We start from the raw sequence: 24,257 nt of genomic DNA, 5'->3' as shown, positions 1-24,257 counted from the left end.
CCATACACTGGGAAGCACCAGTTTAAAATCAACTTCCATTAAAGAGACATCCCCTAAAACACCATGTGACATCTCATACATACATGGGTTAGGGGTCTGGAGCATCTCCCGTACGAGGAAAGGCTGAGACTCTTCGGTCTGGAGATGAGAAAGCTGAGAAGGGATCTCACAGCTGTATATATAAATACCTGAAGTATGGGAGTCAAGTAGATGGGGGTGGACTCTTTTCAGTGGTGTGTAGCAACAGAAGAAGGTGAAAATAGGAGACACTGAAATGTAGGAAGTTCCACGCAAACATAAAGAACTTCTTTACTGTCAGTGACAGAGCACTAGAACAGTCTGCTCAGAGAGGTGGTGGAGGCTCCCTCTCTAGAGATACTCAAGTCTCACCTGGACATGTTCCTGTGCAATCTACTGTGGGGAAACTGCTTTAGCTGGGGGGTTGTACTCTATGATCTCTAGAGGTCCCTTCCAACCCCTACAGTTCTGTGACTCATTGATATCCTCTCTTCTGCAAAGCACGAGACCAAAAAAGTTTGACAAGCAAGAGTAAAATCCAGTTCAACCTTTTAGGAAGGCTTAACATATTTTATAAATAGACATGTTTGTATAGAAAGGTATTTAAATGCATGGCCATCTGAAAAAAAGAGATATTTTAAAAATTATCACTGTTTCAGCTAAGAGTCCACACTCTTCTTTGCCATTGCAGGAAGCATCCTTATGATACAGCAGTCCTGTGTAACATATCCATGCAGTTCAAAGGGAAGTTATACCACAGCAAGAGACACTTGTCTTCCATAAAGCACATCACAAGCTATTTCAGCTACATAGTCTAGATCTGGTCCCGGATCTAATAACTGCTGGCTTCCACTCTGGCAGCTGAATCTAGATACCTCTTACTACTGTTGGCTCAAAACATCCACGTTGCAGACAGCTGAGCATGGGCTGTTCACTATTGCCTTGCTGACGACAAGAATATTTAGAAGAAATCAGATGCCTTCCTTCTTTTCGGAAGCTGTAGTAAATTGTCTGTGATTGATGTAGTATCTTGAGATACTGGTGTCTGAGATACTGTCCTAGACTGTGGGGTGGTTGTGGGTGTTTGGGGCCCATTTGCCGGTGTCTTGTAACCAGGAGTTCCTGTGTGGGCTGGAGAAGGAGTATAGCTGGCTCGCAGGGCTTTGTCAGTGTATTTACTTGCAGTCCTGTTCACTAGTCGTTGCAAAGCTGGTGACATTGCTGGGCTTAGTCCTTTTGGAGTGAGGCTGGAATAGAAAAGACAGTTTTTAAAGACTTTACAGTAAAACCTTGTATTTGTCAGGAATACTATCAATGCTTCCATGGGAGAACTTGGTGTCTGCTTCCTCCGCTGACCAGACCCATTGGCTGCAGAAGTCCTTTTGCCTGCAAGTAAATGCAGCCTGTCTCCCTAGAGAGAGATCTAACATCCCTCCTAAACATAAACTGCACTGCCTGCTTACTTCTTTTGAGCCTGTACTGTCCTTCCTGTGACCCAGCCAAGCATGTTGAATCAGGTCTCCTCTAATTCCAGTGAAGCAAGACATTGATCCAGGTGCACTACTTGGGTAGCATAAGGCAGAACAGTAATGCTCACAAGAGGGAGTACCAGGAACAACCACCATCCACCTTCCCTTGGTAAGCAAGTTCTTATACGTCTAAAAATGGTTAGCCTGACTGCATCTCTTCCTGCTTCCAGCACTTTCCTCATTCCTCCCTTTCTGCATATATTGATTTAAACCTCATCAGAAAATACCCATCCCCAATTCCTCCATCACAACAGAAGTCTCACCTGGCCAAGTTTTCTGTGACTTTTCGAAGTGCCTCCTGCTTCTTTGCTCTGTTTTTAGCTGCCACTTCATTGGCCATCTTGAGTCCTAACCTCTCACGACGTCCAGGCTCCAGGATCTATAAATACATCACACAATTTACTTGCCAAGGCACTAGGTATGAGCACTGTATAAATGAAACAAAGCACTTCCACAGTTGGATTGCAGCTGACAATGATCTAAACAGGGGAGGAGTGGGATCAGCCCACTCTTCTCTTCTGCTACATAAAAGCAAGAGAGGACTTAGAGAGATTTTCAACTTGCCTTTGCAAGTAACAAATATGGTAGAACCAGTTCTGTCAAGGAAGCAGCCATTACATCTGGCATTTCCTTCTGCTGTCTCTCATAGACAAACAATGTCACCTGTGTCTTGCCTAGCCTGGCCCATGGCCAGCCAGCTCTCAGGCAAACAAAGGCATTGCTAAACAGCAGGAAAACCACACAACAACTTCAAAGTCTGACAAAACAGGGGCACACACAGAAAATTACATTTTTCTTAAACTAAGAATCTCAAACAACTCACATTCAACGATACCAGCATGAGACAGGTTGCACACAGGGCCAAGTGCCATTAACAAAGTCAGAGTACCTTTTCAACCTTTAAGTGATATAGCTGCCTCAGACTTAGGAAATATTATAACTTCTACCAATTCCTACATTAAAATCAGGGAAACCAGGCATCTCTTCAGCTTTCTCCAAAAGCCCCTTTGTCTAGGCCTATCATCAACCTTTGAGTCTCACTGTCACCAACTGTGTATTGCACCTCATATATTTGCACTAAGTAGCTTTCATGTGGAGCCATGTCCATCTCCACCCTCCAAGCAGAACTTGGAGGTTATTAGTCTCTGGGCTGTGTTCCCAGTCCTTGAGATGTGTCACACATCCCACAACAATGTTAATCTATTAGTTACTCACTTGTCTTTCCCTTCCTAGTCCGTGCCCCCCCACCCCCAAAGAATGACATGTTGACTCCTATGAAATACCTTGAAGGCTGGTCCAGGTGTGCGATCCACATACGGTGTTTCTGATCCATCTAGACGTAAAGGGGTGGTTTCTATTTCACCCCATGTCATAAAAGGAGACTCATTCACACCTGAAAACAAATATAAAAAGTCATATTCATGTAAGATATTTAACTATTTGGTCAGAAAAAAAAAAACCAAACAAAAACCACAAAACCCACCCACAGAGAACCATATTACGAAATGCAGCAAACACAAAATACAACTGAGCCCTTCTACTGCAGAGGAAATCACAGCCCACGTTGAAAAGTAACATGTCATTCCCATTACAAAGACATGACCTTAAACACCAGGTACTGCTCATGGCTGTGTCACCCTCCAGCTTACAAAGCCCAACCTGATCTTTCCATGAGTTTATTTTTCCGTTTGGTATTCTTTTGCTTATTGAAACTTTCATTCTTTAATTCTACAGTACCAGTCTTCCCCTTTGATACTGTATGAAAATTCTTTCAATACATGAATCTATTTAAAAGCAAGGAAATTATAGAGGACTTAAGACGTGGAATAACCAAATGTCTATGTCAAATAGTGACTACACCTTGCCTAACAGCTACAACTGCAGAACAGATTCTAAGATTAAGTCACTGGCTAGAAAATCTGGCTGCCCAGTATTTGAAAAAGGCATTTTCACTGAAGAAAAGAGGTGCATTCCATATGCCACCTACAGGCTTCTCAGAGGAGAAGCCTCACTATGTTTGCATTTTAAGAGTGATAAAAAAAAACAAACAGGGAAAACCATGCTGGTGAAGAACACTTACAAATTCAGACACAACATCCGAACTAGAAGAAAAATAATCAGTATGTTCTAACTGACAGCATCCTGAAGCTAATACATCTGAACAAAATGAAGCTGTAACACACATGTGGATTCAGATGAAAAGAGGATAACAACAATTAAAAAAAAAAACCTCTTACCAGGGGCAGGAGAAGGAGTAGTCACAAATCCATATCCATTCACTTTTGGAGACTCCTGGGGTATCAGCTCTTTCCCATCTGGTCCCACTTTCCCCTGTTTGTACTGAAATAAGACAGTGTCATTCATCAACTTCTAGAGAAAGATGCCAGCCATCTCTATCCAGCATACACACGTCATCAACAATTATGTTGTTTTAAAGGCTTTTGATCAGAATCAACAAAATTATCTAACCTGAGCATTGAGGGCTGCTGCTTGCTGGAGCTGTGATTTGCTCACGGCTTGGCTAAATGGATCTTTCACAAAACGAGTGTTCCGATGGACAACTTCCCTGGGCTTCTTAAATGTGTCCTCCTCATCAGGTACACCTTGAAATGCAGAAAGTCTTTGTGAAAGGGCTCAGCTACAACATGATATAGTTTTCTATAGCAATCAAGTGACCAGGAAACCAAAGCAGTGCTCTCTGAGCAGAAGCAACAGATGACTGAAGATACTAAGTGCTTATGGATAAGATGAAACAAGCCCGAAATATTTATGGTTCCTGAAAACAAATGCTTGTGTAATACATTCAGTGATCACGTTCAGTGACAGAACACGATCCAGCTTTGCAATCAGAGGCAACGAAGCAAGATCTCAAGAATGGTGCAGGATGGGTGGAGAGGACTCTAACAGCCACACATCTCTGAGCTTCACAGAAGAAACAGTGCAGTAGCACCAGTAAGAGCTGTTCTGTCAGAAGGGGGATAAGCGCTGTCTGGAGTCAACCCATCTAGACAGATCACTCTCCTGAGAGACTTGCATGCCTCACCTGTCGGATAATACATGAGGGTGTTTCTAGCCGTGTACTCCCAGGTCTCCAGCCCAGCTTTCACATTCTCCAGGGCTTGCTGCTCTGCTGAAGGAAGTGCCAGGTTTTTATTTCGTCTCTGAAAGGACAGGAGAAAAAAAAATAGGACTGAAAAGGTACTCCTGCAATCTTCTCATCAAGCATACACCACTTGGAAGAGCTGTATCACCAGCTCAGCTACAAGTCCTAATGTACTTAGCACCTGCAAAGCATGAGCTCCCTCCCTCTGTCAACTGGCACTTGAGAAACCATCCTGTGCCCATAGGTGAGCTTACAAAACTCTGTATGAGCTCATATAAAATCAAGTGAGCACTACAGACTTAATTTCTCACAAAGGTTACGTATATCACTTTGCTACACCTTGTGACAACACTAATGATGATTCAGTTTTTGCTTTTCTCCATCTACTAATCAAAATTAAATGGAATGCTACATCGCCAAAAAATGAGAATAGCAAGATCTGCCACATATCTCACATAAAGGCAGTCTACAAGACTAAAGTGAGTAGCCTTGAAAGAATCTTTGTACCATTCTAGCCTTAAAAAAAATATTAGCTGATACAAGCAGTGAGAAAAGAGCAGAAGATTTTTCTATACTATTAATCAGAGAGTTTTCAAACTTTTCTGTAAGAATACAGATATGGAAGTATTTGGAAGAGTCTGAAAACAGATGGTAAGAAAATATACCATTTAATTAAACAGGAAAGAAATACAGTAAAATGGCATTTCCCTCTTGTGTCATTTCGGAAGTGCAGAGAGACACTTCAGCCATTTCCCTACCTGGGCATACTCCTCTTCTGCACTGTACAGCCAAGCATGCTTGACTTTCTCCTTCTCTTTGGCCACTTCCATGATCTGCTCAAATGAAGCATTATCTTCACTCGTGTGTTTTGCTAAGAAGCTGTCCAGATTGGGAAGAGCATCTTTATCATCTTTTTCTGTTTCTCCTAACAAGAGGAGGGAAGAAGTTTGACAAAGGTTAATACCTCCCCTTCTGTAAGAGACCTACACACAAGTCTTAGTTCTTTCTGTATGTTAGCCCTCTACTGACCCACTAATAATTAAACTTAGTGGGGATAAAAAAGAAGTGTATACATGCAGAATGTTACAACAATAAATATTTTAGAAAACATAACCAACTTTCAAAGAAATGCTTTCACAGCATTTATAGCTATTTGTGTTAAAGGGAAAACACACAAGTGCCCAGATGCTAGCAGACATTTTTAGCATGCTATATGAATATCTATGCCTCTGCTATCTTTGCTTACTGACCCTAATTTCAGGTGACACAGGAAAAATTTACTGTTTTCCAAAAAATTCAAAGCATTAGGAACTAATGCTGCCTTAAAAAGATCTATAATTGAGAATTGACACAATTTCAGATGGATTATTTTCACTTACTAGAAGGTTAAAAGAAACTGCTTAAACGTTGGCTAAATACCCCAAACCTTCACCTTCCCAGGAGACAGAGTTCACAAGCATATTTTTGGGCTGCTGAGGAATTCAGTGACAGAAACATTATTCTCCTACCTTCCTCTGCAGCTCGGGTGCCAGCTCTGGAATTGTTCCCCAGAGGAAGACCACTTGGATGCACTTCTGGGGTTTCAAAAGTGGCTGGTGTAACATCTGTGACAAAAGGAAAAAGGTTTGCATGGTTACCAGAGCACAGAACTGAACACTTGCCATGACATTCTGCGTCACGGTATAGGTCATGTACCAAACATAAATCACAGAAGACAAATCATGAGAAGAGCAAATTCATTAGAAAGTTGTGAAAAGACTATAAAACATCCTTTTCAATATGGTGCCATCAACAAACAACATCTCTCATCTAAGACACTTTCATGCTGAGAAAAATTCACAGGACAGACACAGCAATGTGAGCTTAAGAACCTTACAGCTCAGTTGTGGCACCCACAGGATGGGAGGAAAGGAAATCACCATGTGACATGTGTCCTTTTGCCACAAGAAGGCTGCTTAGCTAAACTGCCCAGCAAGAGCTCAGCCAAGCACTGGCCTTCAGCATAAAAAATACCCAAACTCGAAGTGAAAACAAACACATAACTGAGCATCTGATGCTTGCTGCATTATCCTTGGACTGTCGTGAGCTTTCCTTCCATGCCTTCCACCCCAAAAACTGTAATGATGATTTAGAACATAGCCTAAAGCTTCTGATAGTACAGTGTTGCAAGGTATAGCATGTGATTTTCGCTAATAAACAGGAACTTGACAAAATATGTCTGAGGCATGTTTACCACATTGCTTTTTCCGGTCCAGAAGGGATTACTGGACACTATCAAAGAGCAATATTGCATCAGTCACCAGACACTGACTACTGCCCAGTCTGCCATACTAATTCCCATGCAATGTAAATCTATTGGTACGACATTAGATAAGAGTAATAACATTAAATACAAAGCTTTTTACCTTAAATAAATAAATAATAATAAAAAAAGCTGAAGACCGTTTCTCTCTCTTCCATAGCCCATGGCACAAAAAAATGACAAAGCATAATGTGTTTGGGTTTTTCTTTTGTAGAAATCAACTATAATATCAGCTTAAACACCAATACAGCCACGGTGAGGCGGTTCTTACACGGCACAGGTGTGTCCCGCGATGATTTGCCCAAGGAGGAGCCAAATTTAATAGCGATTTGCCTCATTTTCTCCAAGTCACCATTTTCCTCAGCTTCCAGATACTCCTTTTGCGCCCGTAACTTCTCCACGTCGGGAAAGAAATCGCGCTGAATAATATTCTCTAAACTCTGCAAACAGAAAACCGCACGGACGTGTCAGGACCCCTCGGTGCGCCCCAGCCGCTCGGGACAGGCCGGGCCGGGCCGCAAGCGGCCGCGGTGACAGAGTGAGGCGACCCGAGCCCGCCACCCACCTCGATGTAGGCATCCTCATCCAGGATCTTCTTCGGACGCTTCGCGGCCGATCCGACTGCCTCCCTGCTCCTGACCACGGCGCCGGCCTCGGCGGCGACGGGCACCAAGGCTCCGGGGGAAGGCGCAGGAACAGCCGCCATGACGCCCTGACCCTCCTCAGCCGCCGTTGCGAGCGCGACGTGGCGTGACGTCACACTAACGCGACGCGGGGGGCTGGAGCGCCCCTTCCGGGAGAGGCGCAGGGAGCCGCGGTCAGCGCGCCCCCTTGCGGCAGGGAGGAGCGGACCGGGCCTGGTGCCCTGGTAACGGAGTCGCAGCGGGGCCTGAGGGACACCGGCAGGGCTCGGCAGCTCCGTAGGTGTGTGTGTAGTGAAGGACGCGGGTCTTTGCCCGCGCCAGGGGCGCAGGCATGGCCCGCATTGCTTGGGGCGAGGCACCTCGTCCTGGGGGCCCCATAGCGATGCTCGAAGCCACGGAGTGCCGAGAGCAGCCTTCATCGGCAGGGTGCTCACAAAGCGGAGGTAACACAAACACCAGCAGCCCGGGCAGCTCGGCCGTGCGCCACACGCACAGCACAGGCGCTGTCCTCACACTGCCTTTCGGCTTTGTGCCCGCTTCGGCATCTGAGGGCCACCCCACGGGAACGGGGCTCAGCGCAGAGGTCGGGTTTTGGAGGAGCCACGCCTGCATTCGCCCATCCCGCCCTCTGAACCTCAGGAGCCCCGGCCCGGCTGATCCCCTCCCTCAGGGCCGTTAGCGGCTCTCCTTAGGCGGCTCCGCGCTGCCCTGAAGGACCAGCGCCGAGGCAGATGCTCTCTTCTGATGCCTCCACTTGGCTCGACGGTTCTTAAACCAGACCTGGGGAGTGTAAAATGAGAAAACAACGTCATGCCTAACCATGCTGGTTAGGCAGCTGTACCCTTGGGCTGTGCAGAGTGGCACGAGGATATCATAGCATCATAGAAAGACTTGGGCTTGGTGGGACATCAGAGATCATCTAAGTTCCACCCCACAGCTGCGGGCAGGGTTGCCACCACTACATCAGGTTGCCCAAGGCCCCATCCAGCCTGGCCTTGAACGCCTCCAGGGATGGGGCATCCACAGCCTCTATGGGCAGCCTTTGCCTGGGCCTCACCGCCCTCTCAGTGACAAAAACCCCCCTGACATCTCATCTACGTTTCATCAAATACCCAAATTACCAACAATGTTTTTTACAACAAGACTCTGGGCCTGCAGCTCCCCAGGAGTACAGTACCACACCCCAGTTTGTGTTCTCCTGGAGTTACAGTGAGCAGAAGGGAGAAAGCTCCTCCCGGCACCTCACCTCCACCCTCTCCTCCTTCAGGTGGATGCGGTTGGCCAAGTGCTCCCTGGTGATGACGTCCGGGTACTGATTCTGGTGGAAAAGTGTTTCCAGGGCCTGCAGCTGCTCCTCGGTGAATATGGTGCGATGGCGGCGCGTCCGGCGCTGGATCTGCTGGAAGGCCTGCAGCTCTCTGGGGCTGCCCTGGGGGCTCTTGCAGCCTCTGACCGCCGAGTGGAGCAGTCGCATGGGCCAAGGGAACCTTGTGTCTGCAAGGAGTGGGACAGTCAGCTCTGTGGGGATGAAGTACAGCGGCATCGAGCACTGTCTGCATCTGCACTCATTGTGTGGATGGAGTGCAGCTTGCATGGGTGAAAGATGCATGACCACAGTGCAAGCAGGAGAAAGGCTCAGAGTGTTGCTTGGGAAGAAGCATATGGGTGGGGAGCTCTAGTGTTGTTTTCTGTGTTCACTTACCAGTGATGCTGTGGACAAGCTCCAGAAAACGACTTGGAAACTTACAGCATAGCTAAGAGTTGTTTTTCCATCATAACATGGAGTATTTCTGAACTTTCAGGATGCCTTTGAAGCACAAATGAAGGTTTTCTATTTTTCTTTTATTTTCTTTTGCTAAATGCATCCATTTTGCTAGATGTAGCAAAAAAAAAAAACCCACAAAACCTCCCACCTTTCCCTGAAAGGACAAGTGAGGTTCCCAAGAGCGGGTGGTGAGAAGGAGCACTGCCAGCATGACCATGGGGCCCATGCTCTGTGCAGAGCTCCCACCCTGAAGTGCCACTCTGTGTGCTTTACCACAAAGCAGCAGTGCTTTGGTAACAAGGAGCACCTGCTGATTTAAATCCCTGGTGAAGGTGGCAGCTCTCAGAAGCCCTGCTAACAGCAGACTCAGCAGCTCCTCACTAGAGCACTGTCACCCAGCACACAAACTGCACCGTGCAGAGCCCCGATCACTCACCCAGCCAACCCGGAGGGTCCTGCAGAGGCCGTGTGCCCGTGTGGGAGCAGCAGCAGCAGCTACAAGCCGCACCTTCCAGCTCTTCCTCCTCCTCCTCCTCCTCCTCCTGCAGGGCAATGCCCTCCAGCTCACACAGCCCTTTGGGAGCACAGTCCAGGATGCCCTGGAGGCAGAGTGGGACCAGAACCTGGGGGCTCCTCTCTGCCGGGCTGGCGAGGATGTTCTCAATGCTGAACGAGCACTGCACAGCTCTCCTGCCTGAGCTGGCATCCAGCGTGGGCTCTGCAGACATCCTTGGCTGGGCCAGTGGTGGTGGAAGCTCACACTGAGCAGGGTCTGCTCTCTTCAGGGTCTTGCAGTGTTACGGAGCCCTGAAAGCAGAGCAGTGAGGCTGCCCAGAATCCCTGCGTTGTCCCGGAGTTTCAAGTGATGGTCATTCTGGCAGCAGAGTTTTTATTTTATACACACCGCACACTGTTCCTCCCTCTAACCTGGCTGCTTTACGCCTGAAGTCACCCTATATATAGAGAGAGATATATATAATCCCTTTGGAAAGAAAACCATAAACCCCCTTGTGAATAAAATAAATTCTAACTAATCTTGGCGGCTTTGTGAAGGGTTAGTGTGGATCTAAGATTTAGCTAATCCCACAGAAATGACTCAAGAAGGAAATCTGATTTCTCCATCTCAGGTGTAGATTTGAGGTGGTTATGATCTCCATTGTGCCGGAGCCTCCGGTGCAGGGCAGGGGGAGGACAGCCATCCCCAGCATAGAAATGGACTGGAGGATTAACTCCTTACAAGAAGCAAATTATCCCTTTCTCTGGCCAAATGAAAGCTTTCCCATCAAAAGAGAGCTGTCATATCATACAATATGAGAGAGGAGAGAGCTCAGCTTAATAAAAAGTCATTTTTAATGAGAGCATAGCCTTTGGCTGCACCAGAACTCTCTGCAAAAGTTGACTTATTTTCCTGCTGAAAGCAGAGAAATTGTGTTTTCCCTCCTCCTCCCTCCCCCCGCCTCCACTGCCATAATCAGAACAGTACCACAGACGCTTTACATCTTGCACACCCTCTGTAAGGATTCGGATTCCTTAATGAATTCGATTAGGGTCGCTCACAGCGTGGTGGTGGCCTGGCTTGGTGGTACGGCTCCGTGGCACATCTCGGTGGCATGAGAGCACTTCCCACACAGCTGCCCTTTGGGGAGGCACGTTGGATGTGTTCTGCTCGCAGTGTGGAGGGGAAGCGGTGCCCAGGAGTGAACACTCTCTGGGAATCACCATGGAAGGGATGGGTGCTCGTATTGAACCTAGCAAGATGAGCAGCCTGGGGACACAGTGGAAGGGCTGTGAAACTCACACATCAAACGTCAGTAGTTTTTCTTCCATCCCTCTGTTTTGCTTCTCTTTTGGCTATTGAATGTGCAACATACCTTCTAACCATTTCAATACAAGGGGAAAAGCCCCTTGCAGCCTGCAGCTGCCCGCCCCCAGCTCCCAGCCCTGGCATGGGGACGGTGTGGGGCCAGGCCCTGCTCCCCAAATCAGACTCATTCTGCTCTCAGCTGTACTAATCAGACGGCCGAAGCAGATTAATCCCCATTCCCCATTCCTTCACAAAGGGCCCTTCCCAGCCTGCCTCCCACCACACACACACAGCCTATTAGTGCCTCTGCTGATTGCTTTTTTTTTCCCCATCTCTCCCATACCTTTCACTTCGGAAAATGGGCCGGTAATGCCTCTTTTATCAAAGAATTATGGGATTTAGGATCCAGATCTTACAAAGGAGACTTTTGATGGCTGCTGTGATCAATCCCAATCGGCAGACACCTCTCTGCACCCTGTTACCGGAGAGGAATAAAGGAAGGGATTACTGATGTTGTGTTTATGGTGGCCGCGGGCGATAGGATCGCTGGGCCATTTCGTGTTAGAAAAGGAATGGAAAATAAAACAAGAAGGAGGAAAAAAAAATGCAGACAAGGGAGGACAATATAGATACAGATGAAAAGAAACGGGCCCTTATCATTTCCTTATTGGTTAAGGAGATTCCGAAGCCATTATAGAAGATTAGCAGAAAGGTTAATCTGCTTTAGCCGTCCGCTTGTCAAAAGCGAATTTCTCGGGCTTGAAAATCCGACGGTGTAACGGGAGAAATCCCCTCCCCGCTCCCTGCAGGCGGGGGCTGCGGGCCGAGCGCCCCCCGAGCTCGGGGTGCGGCGCCGCGGGATGGGGCTTCGCCGCTCATCGCCAGGGGGCGCTGCGGCGCGGCTGCGTGCCCCGGGGCCGCCTCTCCGCCCGCTCCGCTCCGCGCTATGGGTGCCGAGCGGGAGGCGCGGGCCTGCGCCGCGTTCTACGGCGATGCGGGGCGGTGCGGGCCGGGCCGCGCCGCGCTGCGCTGCGTGCGATGCCTGCGGCAGTTCGCGGGGTGAGCGGGGCCGGGCCGGGCGGCTGCGGAGCGGGTTGGGGTACGGCGTTGGGGAGGGAAACGGAGCTCCGCTTTGGGAGCTTTGCGCCGCGTTTGCAATGCGGGCTGCGGGTGGGGGAGGTGGGAGCATCGCGACCACGTGGAGCTGCGGGATCGCTTGGCGAGTTCAGGTCGAGTCGGGGTATCCCCACCGCAGCAAGCCGGGTCATCTGCAGTGCACCCCCGTGGAGGTGGGGCGCCCCTCGCCCAACCCAAATCCCCAGCCGCATTAAGCTGGGGCACTGCCAGCACGACCCTCCTGCATCCCAGGTATCCCCACCCCAACTCCTTCCGAGCTTGGGCACTCCGGCTCTGACAAGTCGGGATGCACCCACACTAAGCTCCATTCCACCACGGCGCTCCCATACCAGCGCAGCCCGGTGCCCTCCACTTTGTCCCCATCCCATTGCAGGAGCACAGCCAGGCGGTGCCGGGACGAGCACCTGGAGGAGGCCCTGCAGCTGGCACAGGCGCTGGGCAAGGAGCTGCAGGCGCTGGGCGAGGCGGAGGTGCGACCACTGCTGCGCTGTGTCCTGGCCTTCCAGCTGGAGGCAGCGGGCAGCTCCAGCGCCTTCCAGAAGCTGGAACAGGTCCGTAACGCTTCCCTGCGAGCGATCCTTAGGGTCCTGCTGGGGCTGAGTGGGGGTCTCTCGGCAGATTGTGACCCAGCTGGCCGTGGGCCAGGAGGCTGTGCTGGTGCAGGAGGTGGGCACGCTGCTGGCTGGGCTGGCACCGCACGGAGAGGTGAGAACAGCTGGCATGGGGGTGCCACCGTGCCCCCAGTCCACTGCCTTTGGGGGCATTGTGCAAGGGAGTTGGTTACGGGAGCTTTGGAGGCGATTCTCCCCCGTGAATTGTGTGGGGTGTGAAGGGTGCACGTCCCTCTGTCCCCCAGGTGCTGTCCCCTGAGGACCTTCAGGCAGGTCAGTCGCTACTCTTTGACCCCCTCCCCATCCCTGGCGTGTTCATAGAGGAGAGCTGACACCGTCCCCCTGCCCGCAGTGTGCATGTTCATAGAGGAGAGCAGACTGGGCCGGCACCACTGGCAGCAGAACATGGCCCCACTGCTGCAGCGCCTGGCTCACACCCTGAGCTACGTGTTGCAGGGACAACCAGCACCAAGTGGCACCTGGGGCTGCCTGGCTGTCAAGGTGGGAGCCTGCCTCAGGAAAGCATGCACGTTCTTCGGAGGTGAGCAGTGCTGGAGGCCATCCTCACTGTGCCCTCCATTCCTCCAGGCCTGCCTCCAGCTCTTCCAGGTGATGCCAAAGGACGTGGCCCCACTGGTGTGGAGCGCAGCAGCAAAGAACGAAGCCCTGCAGCGCATCCTGGGGCTGCTGCTGGAGGCAGTGGCAGGGAAGGTGCGTGCAGTTCTACTGCTGCAGGGGCAGCGCTGCCCTGCACTGCTGCTTCCCCTGTCACGAGGGGACATTACAGCATCAGAGGAGTGCTCCATAGCTGCCTGCATAATGCATAGAGGCTAGAGATGTGCATTTGTTTTCTATGTCCAGGCCCTGAGCAAGGATGTGCGGCTGCTGGCGGGCACAGCACTCAGCATGTTGCTGAACACAGCCCCACAGCCTGAGAGCGGGGCTCGCGCTGCACTCACCCTCTTCCAGCTCATGGACAGAGGTGAGTGCTATGCTGGCAGTGGGAAGAGCCTCACCAAGGGGACTGAAAGGGGACACCGCATTCACCGTCAGTCAGAGTACTGCTGCTGTGTCCATTTTCGGGGGGCACCCAGGTGGATGGATAGTGGGGTTTGGGTCTCTTTCCCATTTAATGCAGCCATTTCCCAGCAGGTGCAGAGGAGCTGAGAGTTGGGGAGCTGGCAGTGGAGGCTCACAGCATCCCAGAGTTAGACGGGTTGGAGAGGCTGGCGCTGAGCAGGGGGCTGCTGACATGCTGCCGTGCAGACATCCTCTGCTGTCGGCTGGAGGGCAGCACCTGCCAGGTATGAGGTCAGAGCCCATCACCCAGCAGTGGGAGCCTGGGGTAAAGTCACTCCTGACATAGCAGCCTGCTCTGCATCACACAGCAAAAGCTGAGCTGCTCTCCCAGACCTGAGGGCTGCTAGGCAGGCACAGAGAGCTCACATGGATGCCAAAGTCTCTCCTGTTCTGTACTGAAGCTTTTTCCCCCTGGAAGTCCCCCTCTGCCTGCTTACTGACCACTGTGCTCCTGCAGGCCTGCCTGCTGCTGGACGTGCTCTTCCCTATTGTGTGCACCCTGAGCAAGGAGCAGAAGGACTGCCACTACCACTGCTTCCAAGGTAGGAGACAAACCTGCTGGTGGGGCTGTCAGTGCTGCTCCAGCCCACAGAATGCCATCCCCCCTGGGCTGCTTTGTATCTGCGTGGGCTGACGGCTCCCTGAGCCCCCCACAGCCTGGCTGGGCTCAGCACTGGGGTCTGTGTGCTTTCAGTCCTGGTGCTGTGGCTGCGGCGTGTCCAGGAGAACCTGCCTGAGCTCTGGCACCTGCGGGGCGGCCGCCTCCTGGCCGAGGATGCCAAGCTGCTGCAGAAGCTCACCCAGTTGGTATGGGACAACGCCGAGGCCCCGGTAAGGCTGGAGAGGGCACCCCCAGCACTGCTGCAAGGAGATGGTTCATCTGCTGCCATCTCCAGCTCCCTAACCCGTAGTTGCCTGCTAGAAGTCCATGACCACAGGGTCTCTTCTAAAGCAGGAATTCAGTGGGGGGTGGGAACCACACTGATCTCAGTTTCCATCCTTCCCCAGGTGGAGGGTGTATCTGAGTTCATCCAGAGCTCCTTCAGAGTCCTGCTGGAGATCTACCACCTGGAGTGCCAGCACTTTGAGGACCAGGAGAGACCCCTCTACCAGCAGATGCTGCAGAGGGCGGTCTCAATGCCATGGCAGATCAAGGCCAGATACGTGCCCCTGTGTGCCCTTGTCCCCTATGTGGGCAGCCAGCAGGTAGGGGATGGCAGGATCGCATCCCTGTTGGTGGTGCAGTGGATGGAGGTGACTCATCAGCTGCTCATGGCCTTTCCCACAGGTGCTGGACGCCTGCCCCATGCTGCCACAGCACCTCCTGAGCTGCCTGGCCACCAACCACCTGTGCCCCACGGCCACCGAGCTCTACAGGGCCCTGGTGCGGCAGCAGTGCTCCCAGGGGCAGGGTGATGTGCAGGCCGAGCTCTGGGCACAGCACTGGTTGCCACTCCTCAGCCGGGCGCTGCGCTCACCCCTGCCCATCCTGCACAGCAACGCTGCCAACCACCTCCTGCCCTGGACGCTGCGGCAGCTCCCAGCTGCTGGCACTCTGCTGGCTGCCCAGTTCAGTGGTGCGGACACAGCCGCGCTGCGGGCCTGGGTGTCACTGCTGCGGGTGCAGAGGAGCACAGCTGGGGTTACACCGCTGCGGGCCGAGGAGATAGCACGGCTGCAGGCCTGCCTGCGTGCCCGCGAGGAGGGAGTGCGGCTGGCAGCGTTGGGGCTGCTGTGCGGTGGCCCCGGGCACAGCTTGGCAGGCACGGAGGAGCGGCTGCTGCGGGAGTTCCTTCCCCTCAACCTCAACTGCCACACCTCCGCCTTCCGGCAGCTGCTGCAGGCAGCCCTGAGGAAGGTGCTGGGGCGGCTGCGGGACGGTGCGCTGGCACGGCTGCGGGGGAAGGACCCCAGGGAGCCAAGGGGAGAGGGAGTGGGACAGCCGGCACGGGCTGTAGGTGAGGCAGCCACCGCAGTACCTCCGCACGGCCCCGAGGACCTGGCAGGCGGGTGGCCATGGTGCTGGGTTCTCCCTTTGCAGACTTTGTGGAGTGGCTGCTGCAGCTTTGCATCTCCTCGCTCACCCCCTGGGCCAACTACCAGAGGAAGAAGACGGCTCTACTCCTGCTGACGGCCATTCTGGAGACCTGCACAGACACCTGGAGCCCTGAGAGGAAGAAAGGACAGCCCCCGCGTGAGTAGGGACACCCCAACCAGACCATCCCTGGGCTCTTGGGCCGCTCCTCTGCCCTATTCCACCATCCTCATCCCCATCCCCACAGGGACGATGGCCACGCTGTTGGGCCACGCCAGGCAGAGCGGCTGCTGGGACTTCTTTTCCCGGCCCAACCTGCTGGCACTGTTGGGCTGCCTACAGGACAGCACTAACGAGGTGGGTGCCGCCCACCACCTTACACACCCCACGCACGTCCCCATCCTCACCTCTCCTCCTCCGGCAGATCAGGGACACGGCCTCGGAGCTGCTCATCCGCTACTTCCCTGCAACGTTCCCTGAGACCCTCACCCCAGCACTGCTCCGCTTGGCCCAGGATGCCCTCAGCAGCCCCCGCGTGCAGGAGGCCGAAGCCGGAGCGGTGCTTATGAAGACAATCCTGCACAAGTACGAGCGTGGGATGGGCAGTGGCAGGGCAACCCCTGGCAGCCCAAAGGCTTGCTTTGGCTCTGGGACAGCCCCACAACAGCGGAGCAAGGCAGTACTGGGGCCTGCACGCCATCAGCACTCGCCTCTTGCTGCAGGTCAGACAGCAGCACCCTGAAGCTCCTGGCCCTGGAAGCCAAAACAGCCCAGACACTGACAAACCGCAGCCTGTACTTCACCCAGCACCTGCTGCGGGTACTGCAGGCCCAGCTTGCCACAGCTCAGCAGAACCTGCTGCAGGCAGCAGCTGTAGCACCAATGCACGGTGCGTGCCTGGGCGCTGGAGGAGCTCCGTGTTCGCTCTCCAGCCATACATCTCATTTTAGGGAGCCCAGGTTGCCACAGGTCCCTCTGTAATGTGGGATGGGTGTTGTTCAGGTGTGCTTGCAGCCCTGCGGAGGTGCCTGCTACAAGTGCCTGAGGTGATCACCTGCATGCAAACAGCAGAGTCAGCACAGGCCTGGCAGGAGTTGCTCAGCAGCCTGGTGGACACTGCAAGGGACATCACCTCCCTGCTGCTGGGGGCTCTGCAGAGCCAGCAGGGGCCTGAAGCTGAGCAACAAGGTGAGCAAGTTCCTGTAGGGAGCTGCCTTCACCTACCTGTCTTGGACTCAGCTGTGAGCTCCAGCAGTCCTCCATAGCGCCAGGAGCAACCTTCCTTAAGGCTCAGACGAAGCTTCCTTTTGCAGTGGCTGCCCCATCATTTGCAGACATGGGGAATGCAATCGGCTCACTCATTATGCTGGGGAAGGGCCAACGGGAGGAGGAAGAGGATTCAGTTCTGCTGTCAGAGGAGCACAGTCTGATCCTGACCTGCTGTTGGGTGTCAGTAAAGGTAGGAGCATCTCCCCATGGCACAGCCCGGGTGCTGGGCATCCACCCTCACAGGGGATGGAGGGCAGAGGAGCACTGCACTTACTTGGAGGCTACTGAAGCTTTTGCCTCTCCTGGCGAGCAGGGTGAAAGACAGAAGATGCAGGGGCTGCAGCTCTCTATCTCTAAAAGCAACTGCCCTCCTTCCCTGCTCTTATATAGCTCAGCTGCTTTCCCAGCACTGATAATCTTCAGCTGGGCAGGAGCTGGGCTGGCCCTGCTCACAGCCCTGCAGCTGTGTTGGGCTGCACTGACAGCTGCCTGTCACAGCTCTCTTCTGACAGCACCCATCACAGCCTCTTACCTAAAGCCTGCCCAGCAACGGGCTGGAAAAAGAACATTTCTGCCATGCAGGGCTTGCAGCAGGCTGAGAAAATGCTGCAGAGGCTGCGTGCTCAAAAGCATCTTGGTGGTCATGGGCTGAGCAATAGCAGTCCTTGCTGGGCAGCCCTGCCACAGAGGGTGTGGGGAGGACAGAAGCGTTGGGCAGCTCTGCTGCCTCCTCCACTCTCTGGCTCTCCCCAGGAAGTCGGGCTGCTGCTGGGAGGCCTGGCTGAGCTGCTGCTGTCATCCCCTGGAGCAAAGCACCTCCTGCAGCTCGCCAGCCTGCAGACAGCTGCAACAGTCTTCCAAGAGATCCTGCTGCGGTGCCGGCACTGGGTAAGCACATGGCCTGCCTGAGGTGAGCTCAGCCTCTCTCCCACACTTCCGGATCCATCCTGCAGCCCCGGAGAGCAGGGAGTCCTGACACCACTCTGCCCTAGGGAGCAGTGGAGGGCTGCAGCATGGGCTTCACCAAGTTCTGTGCTGCTCTGCTGAACCACCCCAACACGGAGCTGCAGGCAATCCCACAGACCATACTGGACCAGGTACTGTGCCTGTTCTTGCTTGCGTTCCACCCATCTCCAGCATCCATATCCTCCAGCCCTGGGGAAAGCACCAGCAGGGGATGCTGCAGGGTGGTGCTGGCTGCTGATCCCCTCCCTGCAGGGAGGCTGCGGGCTCCACCAGGCAAATTTCCACCGGTCTGGATGGGCTTTGTTTCTCAGGGGTTAGAAGCACTGAGCGGACCCCGGAGCAGCTCGATAACGCGCCGTGCTGCCGGCTTCCCCATGCTCTTCCTCTGCATTGTCAGCGGGGAAAACCCAGCCCAGGCACGTCCACTCCTGACCCGCTGCATCCAAACGCTGCTGGCCCTGGCCACCATGGCCCTGCCACAGGACTGGGACCAAACCCTTGACCTCCCACAGGTGACCGCAGTGCACGCTGATCCCTTTGCCGTTAAAGCCAGCTTGGGGATGGGGCGGTCTATACAGAGCCCTACAAAGGGATCTGTCTGCGTTGGGTACTGTAGCATGAGGCTGTCAGTGCCTGGTGCAGCAAGGCTGAGCTCCACACGCTCTCTTCAGGTGTGTGCCCTGCACGTGCTGCAAACATTGGTGCGCGGTGCAGGGCTGGGCGCTGCGCTGCTGCGGCATGCCACACCAATGGTGGCCCTGGCACTGCGGGGACTGAGCTCGCCTTGCTGGGCCATGAGGAATGCAGCCATCCAGCTCTTCAGTGAGTACCCCAGCTTTGCTCCATGCCTGCTGTCCCTGCTGTCTCCTGCCTGCTATCCCTGCTAGCAATAACATCAACGTTGGCACTGTGGGTCAATCCCTGCAGCAATGCCCATGGGGAAACGGGAACCAGAACTGCACCCCGCAGCACGGGGGCATGTCCCCATCCCTTCTTTTGGGTGGATCCCAGTGCTGGAATGTGGCATTACCCTTCAGGGATGTTTGATGTGTCCTCTCCCTGCAGGTGCTCTCACCACGCGGCTGCTGGGCCAGAAGCAGAGCAGCACTGAGGGCTGCCTGGTGGAGGGGCTGAGCCTGCCCGCGTTCCTGGGGCAGCACCCCCAGCTGGGTGCCGTGCTGCTGGCTGAGCTGGAGGCAGCCGTGCCAGGGGGTCCTCACCTGCGCCCCACACTGCATGCTGTCCTCACGCTGCTGGCACAGCTGCAGCCCGGCCCTGATGACCCCAGCAGGTAAGGCAGAGTGCTGGCAGCAGATATTCTCTCCTCGGTGTGTCACCACACTGTGCCCTTTTTACACCATAGCCCCTCCACTCACTTCCTGGAGCCACTGCTGGAGCTGGCGGGGAGCCCCATCTATGCTGTGCGAGCCATGGCTGCCAAAGCACTGATTCCCGTCGTCCCACCTCCCCAGCGCCCAGCTCTGCTTCTGCAGCTGGCCCAGCAGCTTCCTGCGCCCGGGGGGGTCCTCTCACACAACGCTCTGCATGGGCGCCTGCTGCAGATGAAAGCACTGCTGGCCCCCAACCCGGGCACCGCCAGGTGAGTGACCCTGCGTTGCCCCATGGCTGTGGTGTCTCTCCATCCGGGCCCCACAGTGAGGGTGTTTGTCCCCGCAGGCTGCCTGCTGAGGCCTTGCACCCCGTGGCCCTGCAGCTGGAGGCCCGGAGCTGGCTGCTCAGCCCTGCTCAGCGCTGCCCGCTTGTCCGTGCTGCCTTCCTCCAGGTGCTCACCCTCCTGCCCGCCTCCCTCAGCCCCGGCTTCACACAGAGCATCTGGGATGCTGTCAGTGCTGAGCTGGGCGGCCTCACGCTGGGCAGGGAGCCGGGCTGTGCTGAGCTGCAGGTACTGCTCCTGTTCCCTGCTGTGAAGCTTAGGGCATGGGAGATGGGAGCCCACCCTTGTCCTGTGCCCAGGAGCAGAGTGCTTGGAGAAGGTCTCTGTTTCCCTCCAGGTGGGTGCAGCTGTCCTCCACCAGACCATGGCCCGCTTTGCTTGCAGCGAGGCAGCCCGACTGGCTGACAGCAAGAGAATCCACACGGTCTGCTCGCTTCTGCAACACCCACACCCTGATGTCCGCCTTGCTGTGCTGAGCTGGGTGACCGATGGGAAGAGAGCACAATGTGAGGAGCTGGAAAGGGCCCTCCGTCTGACACTGCTGGTACAGTGGGGCTCAAAATCACAGACCCATAGTGGGAGAGTAATGCACAGTGGTCCCCCCTTGTCCCTCATTGACCTCTTGGGAGCAGGCACAGCTCCGGTGCACCCTCAGGTGCTGCTCAGGACAGCATTTCTGGGGCTTTGCTGATGGCGGTACTGACCTTGTCCATTCTTTCCCACTGTTGACCAGGAGAACTTACAGTCAGTGCTGCAAGACAGAGGGAACAAAGAGTTCCTGAGATTGTACCTTGAGGCTTTGGTGCATCTTTGCAGAGACTGCCCATCTTGGTCCCAGGAAGCTTCCCAGAAGCTCCAGGGCTCTGCCTTAGCATGTGTGGAAACGCTGCTCCTTGTGATGGAGATGGAGCGCCCTGGCCCGGAGCTCCTCTCCCAGGCGCTGTGTGCTGCCAGCCTGCTGCTCACCGTGGGGTAGGGCTGTGGGATCAGAGCCCTGAGCTTTGTGCCTGGATCCCATGACCTCCGGGTGGTCCACAACCCAGGAGCTGTGCCTGACCTCTCCCCCTGCCCCACACAGGTTTGGGGATGAGGACGCCCTGCTGGTGCAGCGGTGGTGCACGATGCTGGAGGCGTGTGGCCGACCCGTGGCAGATGAGGTGCTGCGGCTGGCAGCTGCGTGCTCCCTGCAGACAGCGGGCACCGAGGTGCTGCGGCGATGCCGGGGGGCTGCCTGCCCCTGGCTCATCCCCATGGCACTGCGGTAGGTCCTGAGTGGCCCTGTAGCTGTCCTCCCTCCAACACAGCACCCACTGCGCACGCGGCAACGCTTTTCTTCCTCCGTAGGGTGATAAACATGAGCATTCACCTCCTGCAAGATGAGGACCCCGATGTACGGCATGAGGCTGCAGGCTTTGCGAGCCTGGTGCAGCATGGCCTGGGGCAGCCAGGAGGAGATGGCTGCATCTTTGTGCAGGGCAACGTGGGGCTGCTGAGCCTCCTGCAGCTCCTCCTGGATGAGTTTGGGCATCACCCGGAGACCTTCGGCTCGCTGCTGCAGCACCTGCCCCAGCCCAACCTCAGGGCCATCGTGGAGGACCTGGAGGCCGACACGTGAGTGCAGCGCTCTGCAAGGGTTGGAAAGGGGGGGAGCATTGGGTGGCAATAGGCTTTATGTCCCCACTGCTCCCCCACAGCCCCCACAGCCTGTACAAGGAGGACGAACCCAATGTGTTTGCGGAGCCAGCCGCCCTGGCACAGCAGCTGCTGCCCTTCCTGGTGCAGCTCCTGGAGAAGGCTCCCAGCTCTGCCCTGCACTGGCTGCAGGCTGCAGGCCCCAGTGTGCTGCAGGACCTGCACTACTGCCAGCAGCGATGGAGCCACGGTATGGTGGCAGCCCTGGGCTGGGAAACACATGGTCCCAAGGAGCCCGCTGCTCACTGTACCTTCACTTGCTCTCCCTGCAGAATCAGCCACGCGCTGCTGGATGAAGGCACTGGGTTGTGCTGTGCTGCGTGCTGCCCTGGCCGTGCTGCTGGTGAGGGCACAGCTGGTTGCCCACGCGCTCCGACTGCTGGGTGAGGAGCATGGAGCTGTGCTGGGGTTGGACTGTGGTGCCCAGGAGCTGGAGCAGGAGCTGGTGCTGGTGCAGGGGCTGCTGGCACAGCACGGGCTGGGCTCTGCTCCCCAACAGAGCCCTGCGCCGGCGGAGCAGGGAGAAGCACACGGGGACGGCTGATGGCCGTGGGCACAGAGCAGTGTCACCGAGCCCTGCCGTGGAGGGGTCCTGGTTCTCGTGGCCGCGTCCTGACGTTTTTTGGGTGCTCCCTGCAGCATGGCTGCGGGCACAGGGGTGGAACTCAGGGGTGTCAGGATGCGTCCGCTCCCTTTGTGCCGGGATGCAGCGGCACAGCAGCAGCGGGCGGGGCGCACCGGCAGCTCTCCGTCCCACCGCCACCGCTACGGCATCGCCCGCACCGCTCCTGCGCTGCTCGCGGGGCTCCGGCTGGGAGGATGGGACGTGCCCAGCCGCTCTCCTTGTTACCCCGCTGCCCTTCCACCGCCTTTTTTATCCGGCGTTTTAGCTGTGTTTTGTACCCAGCCCGGGTTTCTATCCCAAATAAAGAGCCCCGTAGCAGCCGCGCCGTGGAAGCCTCTCCCTGCCGGAGCCTGCGGGGCTCAGCGCGTCCGTCCGGCCTCCGCGGGGCTCCCGCTGCTCCGCCCCGGTACCGGCCCCGCCCCGGCGCGGAACAGGACGCGGCACATCCGCTTCCCGCGGCGGCCCGGCCCGGAGGAAGGTGAGCTCCGGGGGCGGCGGAGTCGGGAGCGCGGAGCGGGGGGGACCCACCGAGCCCCCGTCGCCGCTGCAGGGCGGTATGAGCGCGGCCAAGCCCAAGCGCATCAAGTTCTCGGACGAGGAGAAATTCCTCATCCTGGAGGAGTTCAGCCTCCGCAAGGACATCCTCATCCCCAAGAGCGGCCGCTACCGCAACACGCAGGACCGGCAGCGCGCGTGGGAGGAGATCGCGGCCGCCGTCAACGCGCTGAGCCCGGTGGTGCGGCGCACGGCCGAGGAGATCCGCAAGAAGTGGCACAACATGGTGCTGGACGCGCGCCGGGAGCTGGCCGCCGACAAGCACCCGCTGCTCCGCCAGCGGCCCCAGGAGCGGCTCTTCCATCACATCTTCGCCCTCTTCAACAAAGCCGGCCCTCCGCCCGCCCCGTCCTTCGGGCTGCCCGCGGCCGCCCCCGAGCTGCTGCCGCACGGCCCCCCTCCGGACCGCTTCCCCGGCCCCGAGGAGCGGCCGCTGCCCGGAGCGGAGAGCAGGCTGCGGCCGAACCCCGGACCGGCCGCCCCCCGGGCCGCCCCGCCGCAGGGCGCAGCTCCCGGACCTCCGCCTGGCAACCCCGAGCCGCCCCGCGTCAAGTGCCCGCCGAGCCCCGCGCTGGCGTGGCCGTGCCTCGAGGCCATGGCGAGTCCCGCATCGCTGGGAACGGGCAGCCCCGGGCCCCCGGAACCCCCGCACGAGAACGGTGAGCGGCCCCCAATCCGTGCTGGGGCTCCCGATCCCATTCCCAGCACCTGAGTGAGGTTCGGCATCCACTCCGGGCAGCGATGCCGCAGCAGTTTGGTCATATCTCCCCCTTTTGCCCTCGCCAGAACCCCATCCCCACTCCCCTCCCGGCCTTAACACCTTCCCTCGCTCCCTGCAGGTGGCACAGCGGCCTCCGAGGAGCTGTCAGTGAAGCAGAGGCGGCTGCACACCGAGATCCTGGAGCTGCAGAAGGAGACCCTGCAACTGCAGAAGGAGAAGATCGTGCTGGAAAAGGAGAAGCTCCTCCTGGAAATCCTGAAGCTGCGCAGGGAGTTGGGCACGTGAGGGGCTGCGGGGTGATGCCAGGAACCCCGTGCTGCTCTGCTGGGGATATGGAACATTGTGGGGCGTGCCGAGTGCTCACACAAGGACTGCTGGGTGCTGCGGTGCATGGGGCTGAATAAAGTGAGCAGTGTGGGATGTGGGCATGGTGCTGTACGGCGGAGGTGGGGGCCCCAGGTGAAGCCACCAGAGGGTGGCTGGGGGGGACAAGCAGGCACTGGGGACAGCGATGTGGGTGCCATACGATGATAAAATCGTTCAGGTTCGAGAAGACCTCTGTTATCGTTGAATCCAACCATTGATCCGTCGCCACCGTGCCCAATAAACCATGTCCTCAAGTGTCACACCTCCATGGATGGTGACACCACCACTTCCCAGCCTGCTGCAATGCTCTGCTGCTCTTTCAGAGAAGAATTGTTTTATAATACCCAACCTGAGTGCACT

At 55.7% G+C, this 24,257-nt stretch overlaps 4 protein-coding genes and 1 non-coding gene across 12 annotated transcripts; 3 read left to right on the top strand and 2 right to left on the bottom strand.

The window, feature by feature from the left end:
- Window positions 1-556: 556 nt before the first annotated feature.
- On the bottom strand, window positions 557-7,699 carry DGCR14 (DiGeorge syndrome critical region gene 14). The gene is made up of 10 exons (NM_001389436.2): window positions 7,518-7,699; window positions 7,224-7,392; window positions 6,159-6,254; window positions 5,409-5,575; window positions 4,591-4,708; window positions 4,017-4,150; window positions 3,785-3,887; window positions 2,831-2,940; window positions 1,811-1,926; window positions 557-1,265 (listed from the first exon to the last, which is right to left on the bottom strand). Exons 1-10 carry the CDS (start codon window positions 7,656-7,658, stop codon window positions 980-982), a joined length of 1,440 nt encoding a protein of 479 aa, NP_001376365.2. The 5' UTR covers window positions 7,659-7,699; the 3' UTR covers window positions 557-979.
- Window positions 7,700-7,818: 119 nt separating this feature from the next.
- Window positions 7,819-12,695, bottom strand: GSC2 (goosecoid homeobox 2). Of its 2 annotated transcripts, XM_046901316.1 has the most exons (3): window positions 12,632-12,695; window positions 8,843-11,640; window positions 7,819-8,376 (listed from the first exon to the last, which is right to left on the bottom strand). In XM_046901316.1, the coding sequence occupies exons 2-3, from the start codon at window positions 9,203-9,205 to the stop codon at window positions 8,272-8,274; spliced, it is 468 nt and encodes a 155-aa protein (XP_046757272.1). In that variant the 5' UTR covers window positions 9,206-11,640; window positions 12,632-12,695; the 3' UTR covers window positions 7,819-8,271. The 2 variants fall into 2 exon arrangements, with proteins under 2 accessions (XP_046757272.1, XP_040504051.1); XM_040648117.2 differs by lacking the exon at window positions 12,632-12,695 and having other exon boundaries at window positions 8,843-12,086.
- LOC416924 (thyroid adenoma-associated protein homolog) lies at window positions 12,104-22,573 on the top strand. 7 transcript variants are annotated; one of them, XM_015275469.4, is made up of 31 exons: window positions 12,104-12,224; window positions 12,676-12,853; window positions 12,921-13,007; window positions 13,159-13,186; window positions 13,266-13,414; window positions 13,502-13,624; window positions 13,775-13,895; window positions 14,066-14,217; window positions 14,451-14,535; window positions 14,688-14,824; window positions 15,002-15,199; window positions 15,282-15,951; window positions 16,035-16,187; window positions 16,276-16,385; window positions 16,453-16,613; window positions 16,751-16,917; window positions 17,031-17,216; window positions 17,342-17,487; window positions 18,051-18,185; window positions 18,290-18,394; window positions 18,575-18,775; window positions 18,935-19,085; window positions 19,329-19,554; window positions 19,627-19,863; window positions 19,941-20,166; window positions 20,276-20,482; window positions 20,672-20,910; window positions 21,017-21,199; window positions 21,283-21,549; window positions 21,633-21,820; window positions 21,903-22,573. In XM_015275469.4, exons 1-31 carry the CDS (start codon window positions 12,112-12,114, stop codon window positions 22,172-22,174), a joined length of 5,601 nt encoding a protein of 1,866 aa, XP_015130955.2. In that variant the 5' UTR covers window positions 12,104-12,111; the 3' UTR covers window positions 22,175-22,573. The 7 variants fall into 7 exon arrangements, with proteins under 7 accessions (XP_015130955.2, XP_015130956.2, XP_040504041.1 ...); XM_015275470.4 differs by having other exon boundaries at window positions 14,063-14,217; window positions 20,675-20,910; XM_040648107.2 differs by having other exon boundaries at window positions 14,063-14,217.
- On the top strand, window positions 21,581-21,633 carry MIR12228 (microRNA mir-12228). Its single transcript, NR_161983.2, has one exon. It is a non-coding gene; the product is annotated as a microRNA mir-12228 (primary transcript).
- A 142-nt stretch (window positions 22,574-22,715) lies between the features above and the next one.
- LOC101750445 (WW domain-binding protein 11-like) lies at window positions 22,716-24,190 on the top strand. The gene is made up of 2 exons (XM_004934327.5): window positions 22,716-23,469; window positions 23,650-24,190. Exons 1-2 carry the CDS (start codon window positions 22,812-22,814, stop codon window positions 23,814-23,816), a joined length of 825 nt encoding a protein of 274 aa, XP_004934384.1. The 5' UTR covers window positions 22,716-22,811; the 3' UTR covers window positions 23,817-24,190.
- Window positions 24,191-24,257: the final 67 nt, after the last annotated feature.

The sequence above is a fragment of the Gallus gallus genome, chromosome 15 (genome assembly GCF_016699485.2).
Source record: "Gallus gallus isolate bGalGal1 chromosome 15, bGalGal1.mat.broiler.GRCg7b, whole genome shotgun sequence".
In the NCBI taxonomy this organism is placed as follows: Eukaryota; Metazoa; Chordata; class Aves; order Galliformes; family Phasianidae; genus Gallus; species Gallus gallus.
Note: the sequence above shows the minus strand (reverse complement) of the source record. Positions and strands in the feature narration are given on the sequence as shown.

Bases quoted from the DNA above. Each gene is read 5' to 3' on its own strand.
- LOC416924 (XM_040648107.2), top strand. From the start codon at position 12,112: ATGGGTGCCGAGCGGGAGGCGCGGGCCTGCGCCGCGTTCTACGGCGAT. The intron at 15,952-16,034 runs GTGAGGCAGCCA...CTCCCTTTGCAG, and splicing joins ACAGCCGGCACGGGCTGTAG to ACTTTGTGGAGTGGCTGCTG. The intron at 20,911-21,016 runs GTAGGGCTGTGG...TGCCCCACACAG, and splicing joins AGCCTGCTGCTCACCGTGGG to GTTTGGGGATGAGGACGCCC.
- LOC101750445 (XM_004934327.5), top strand. From the start codon at position 22,812: ATGAGCGCGGCCAAGCCCAAGCGCATCAAGTTCTCGGACGAGGAGAAA. The intron at 23,470-23,649 runs GTGAGCGGCCCC...CGCTCCCTGCAG, and splicing joins GGAACCCCCGCACGAGAACG to GTGGCACAGCGGCCTCCGAG.
- GSC2 (XM_046901316.1), bottom strand. From the start codon at position 9,205: ATGCATCTTTCACCCATGCAAGCTGCACTCCATCCACACAATGAGTGC. The intron at 8,377-8,842 runs GTGAGGTGCCGG...TACACTCCCCAG, and splicing joins TGAAGGAGGAGAGGGTGGAG to GTCTGGTTTAAGAACCGTCG.
- DGCR14 (NM_001389436.2), bottom strand. From the start codon at position 7,658: ATGGCGGCTGTTCCTGCGCCTTCCCCCGGAGCCTTGGTGCCCGTCGCC. The intron at 3,888-4,016 runs GTTAGATAATTT...GTCTTATTTCAG, and splicing joins CAGCAGCCCTCAATGCTCAG to TACAAACAGGGGAAAGTGGG. The intron at 1,927-2,830 runs GTATTTCATAGG...ATGTATTTATAG, and splicing joins CACCTGGACCAGCCTTCAAG to ATCCTGGAGCCTGGACGTCG.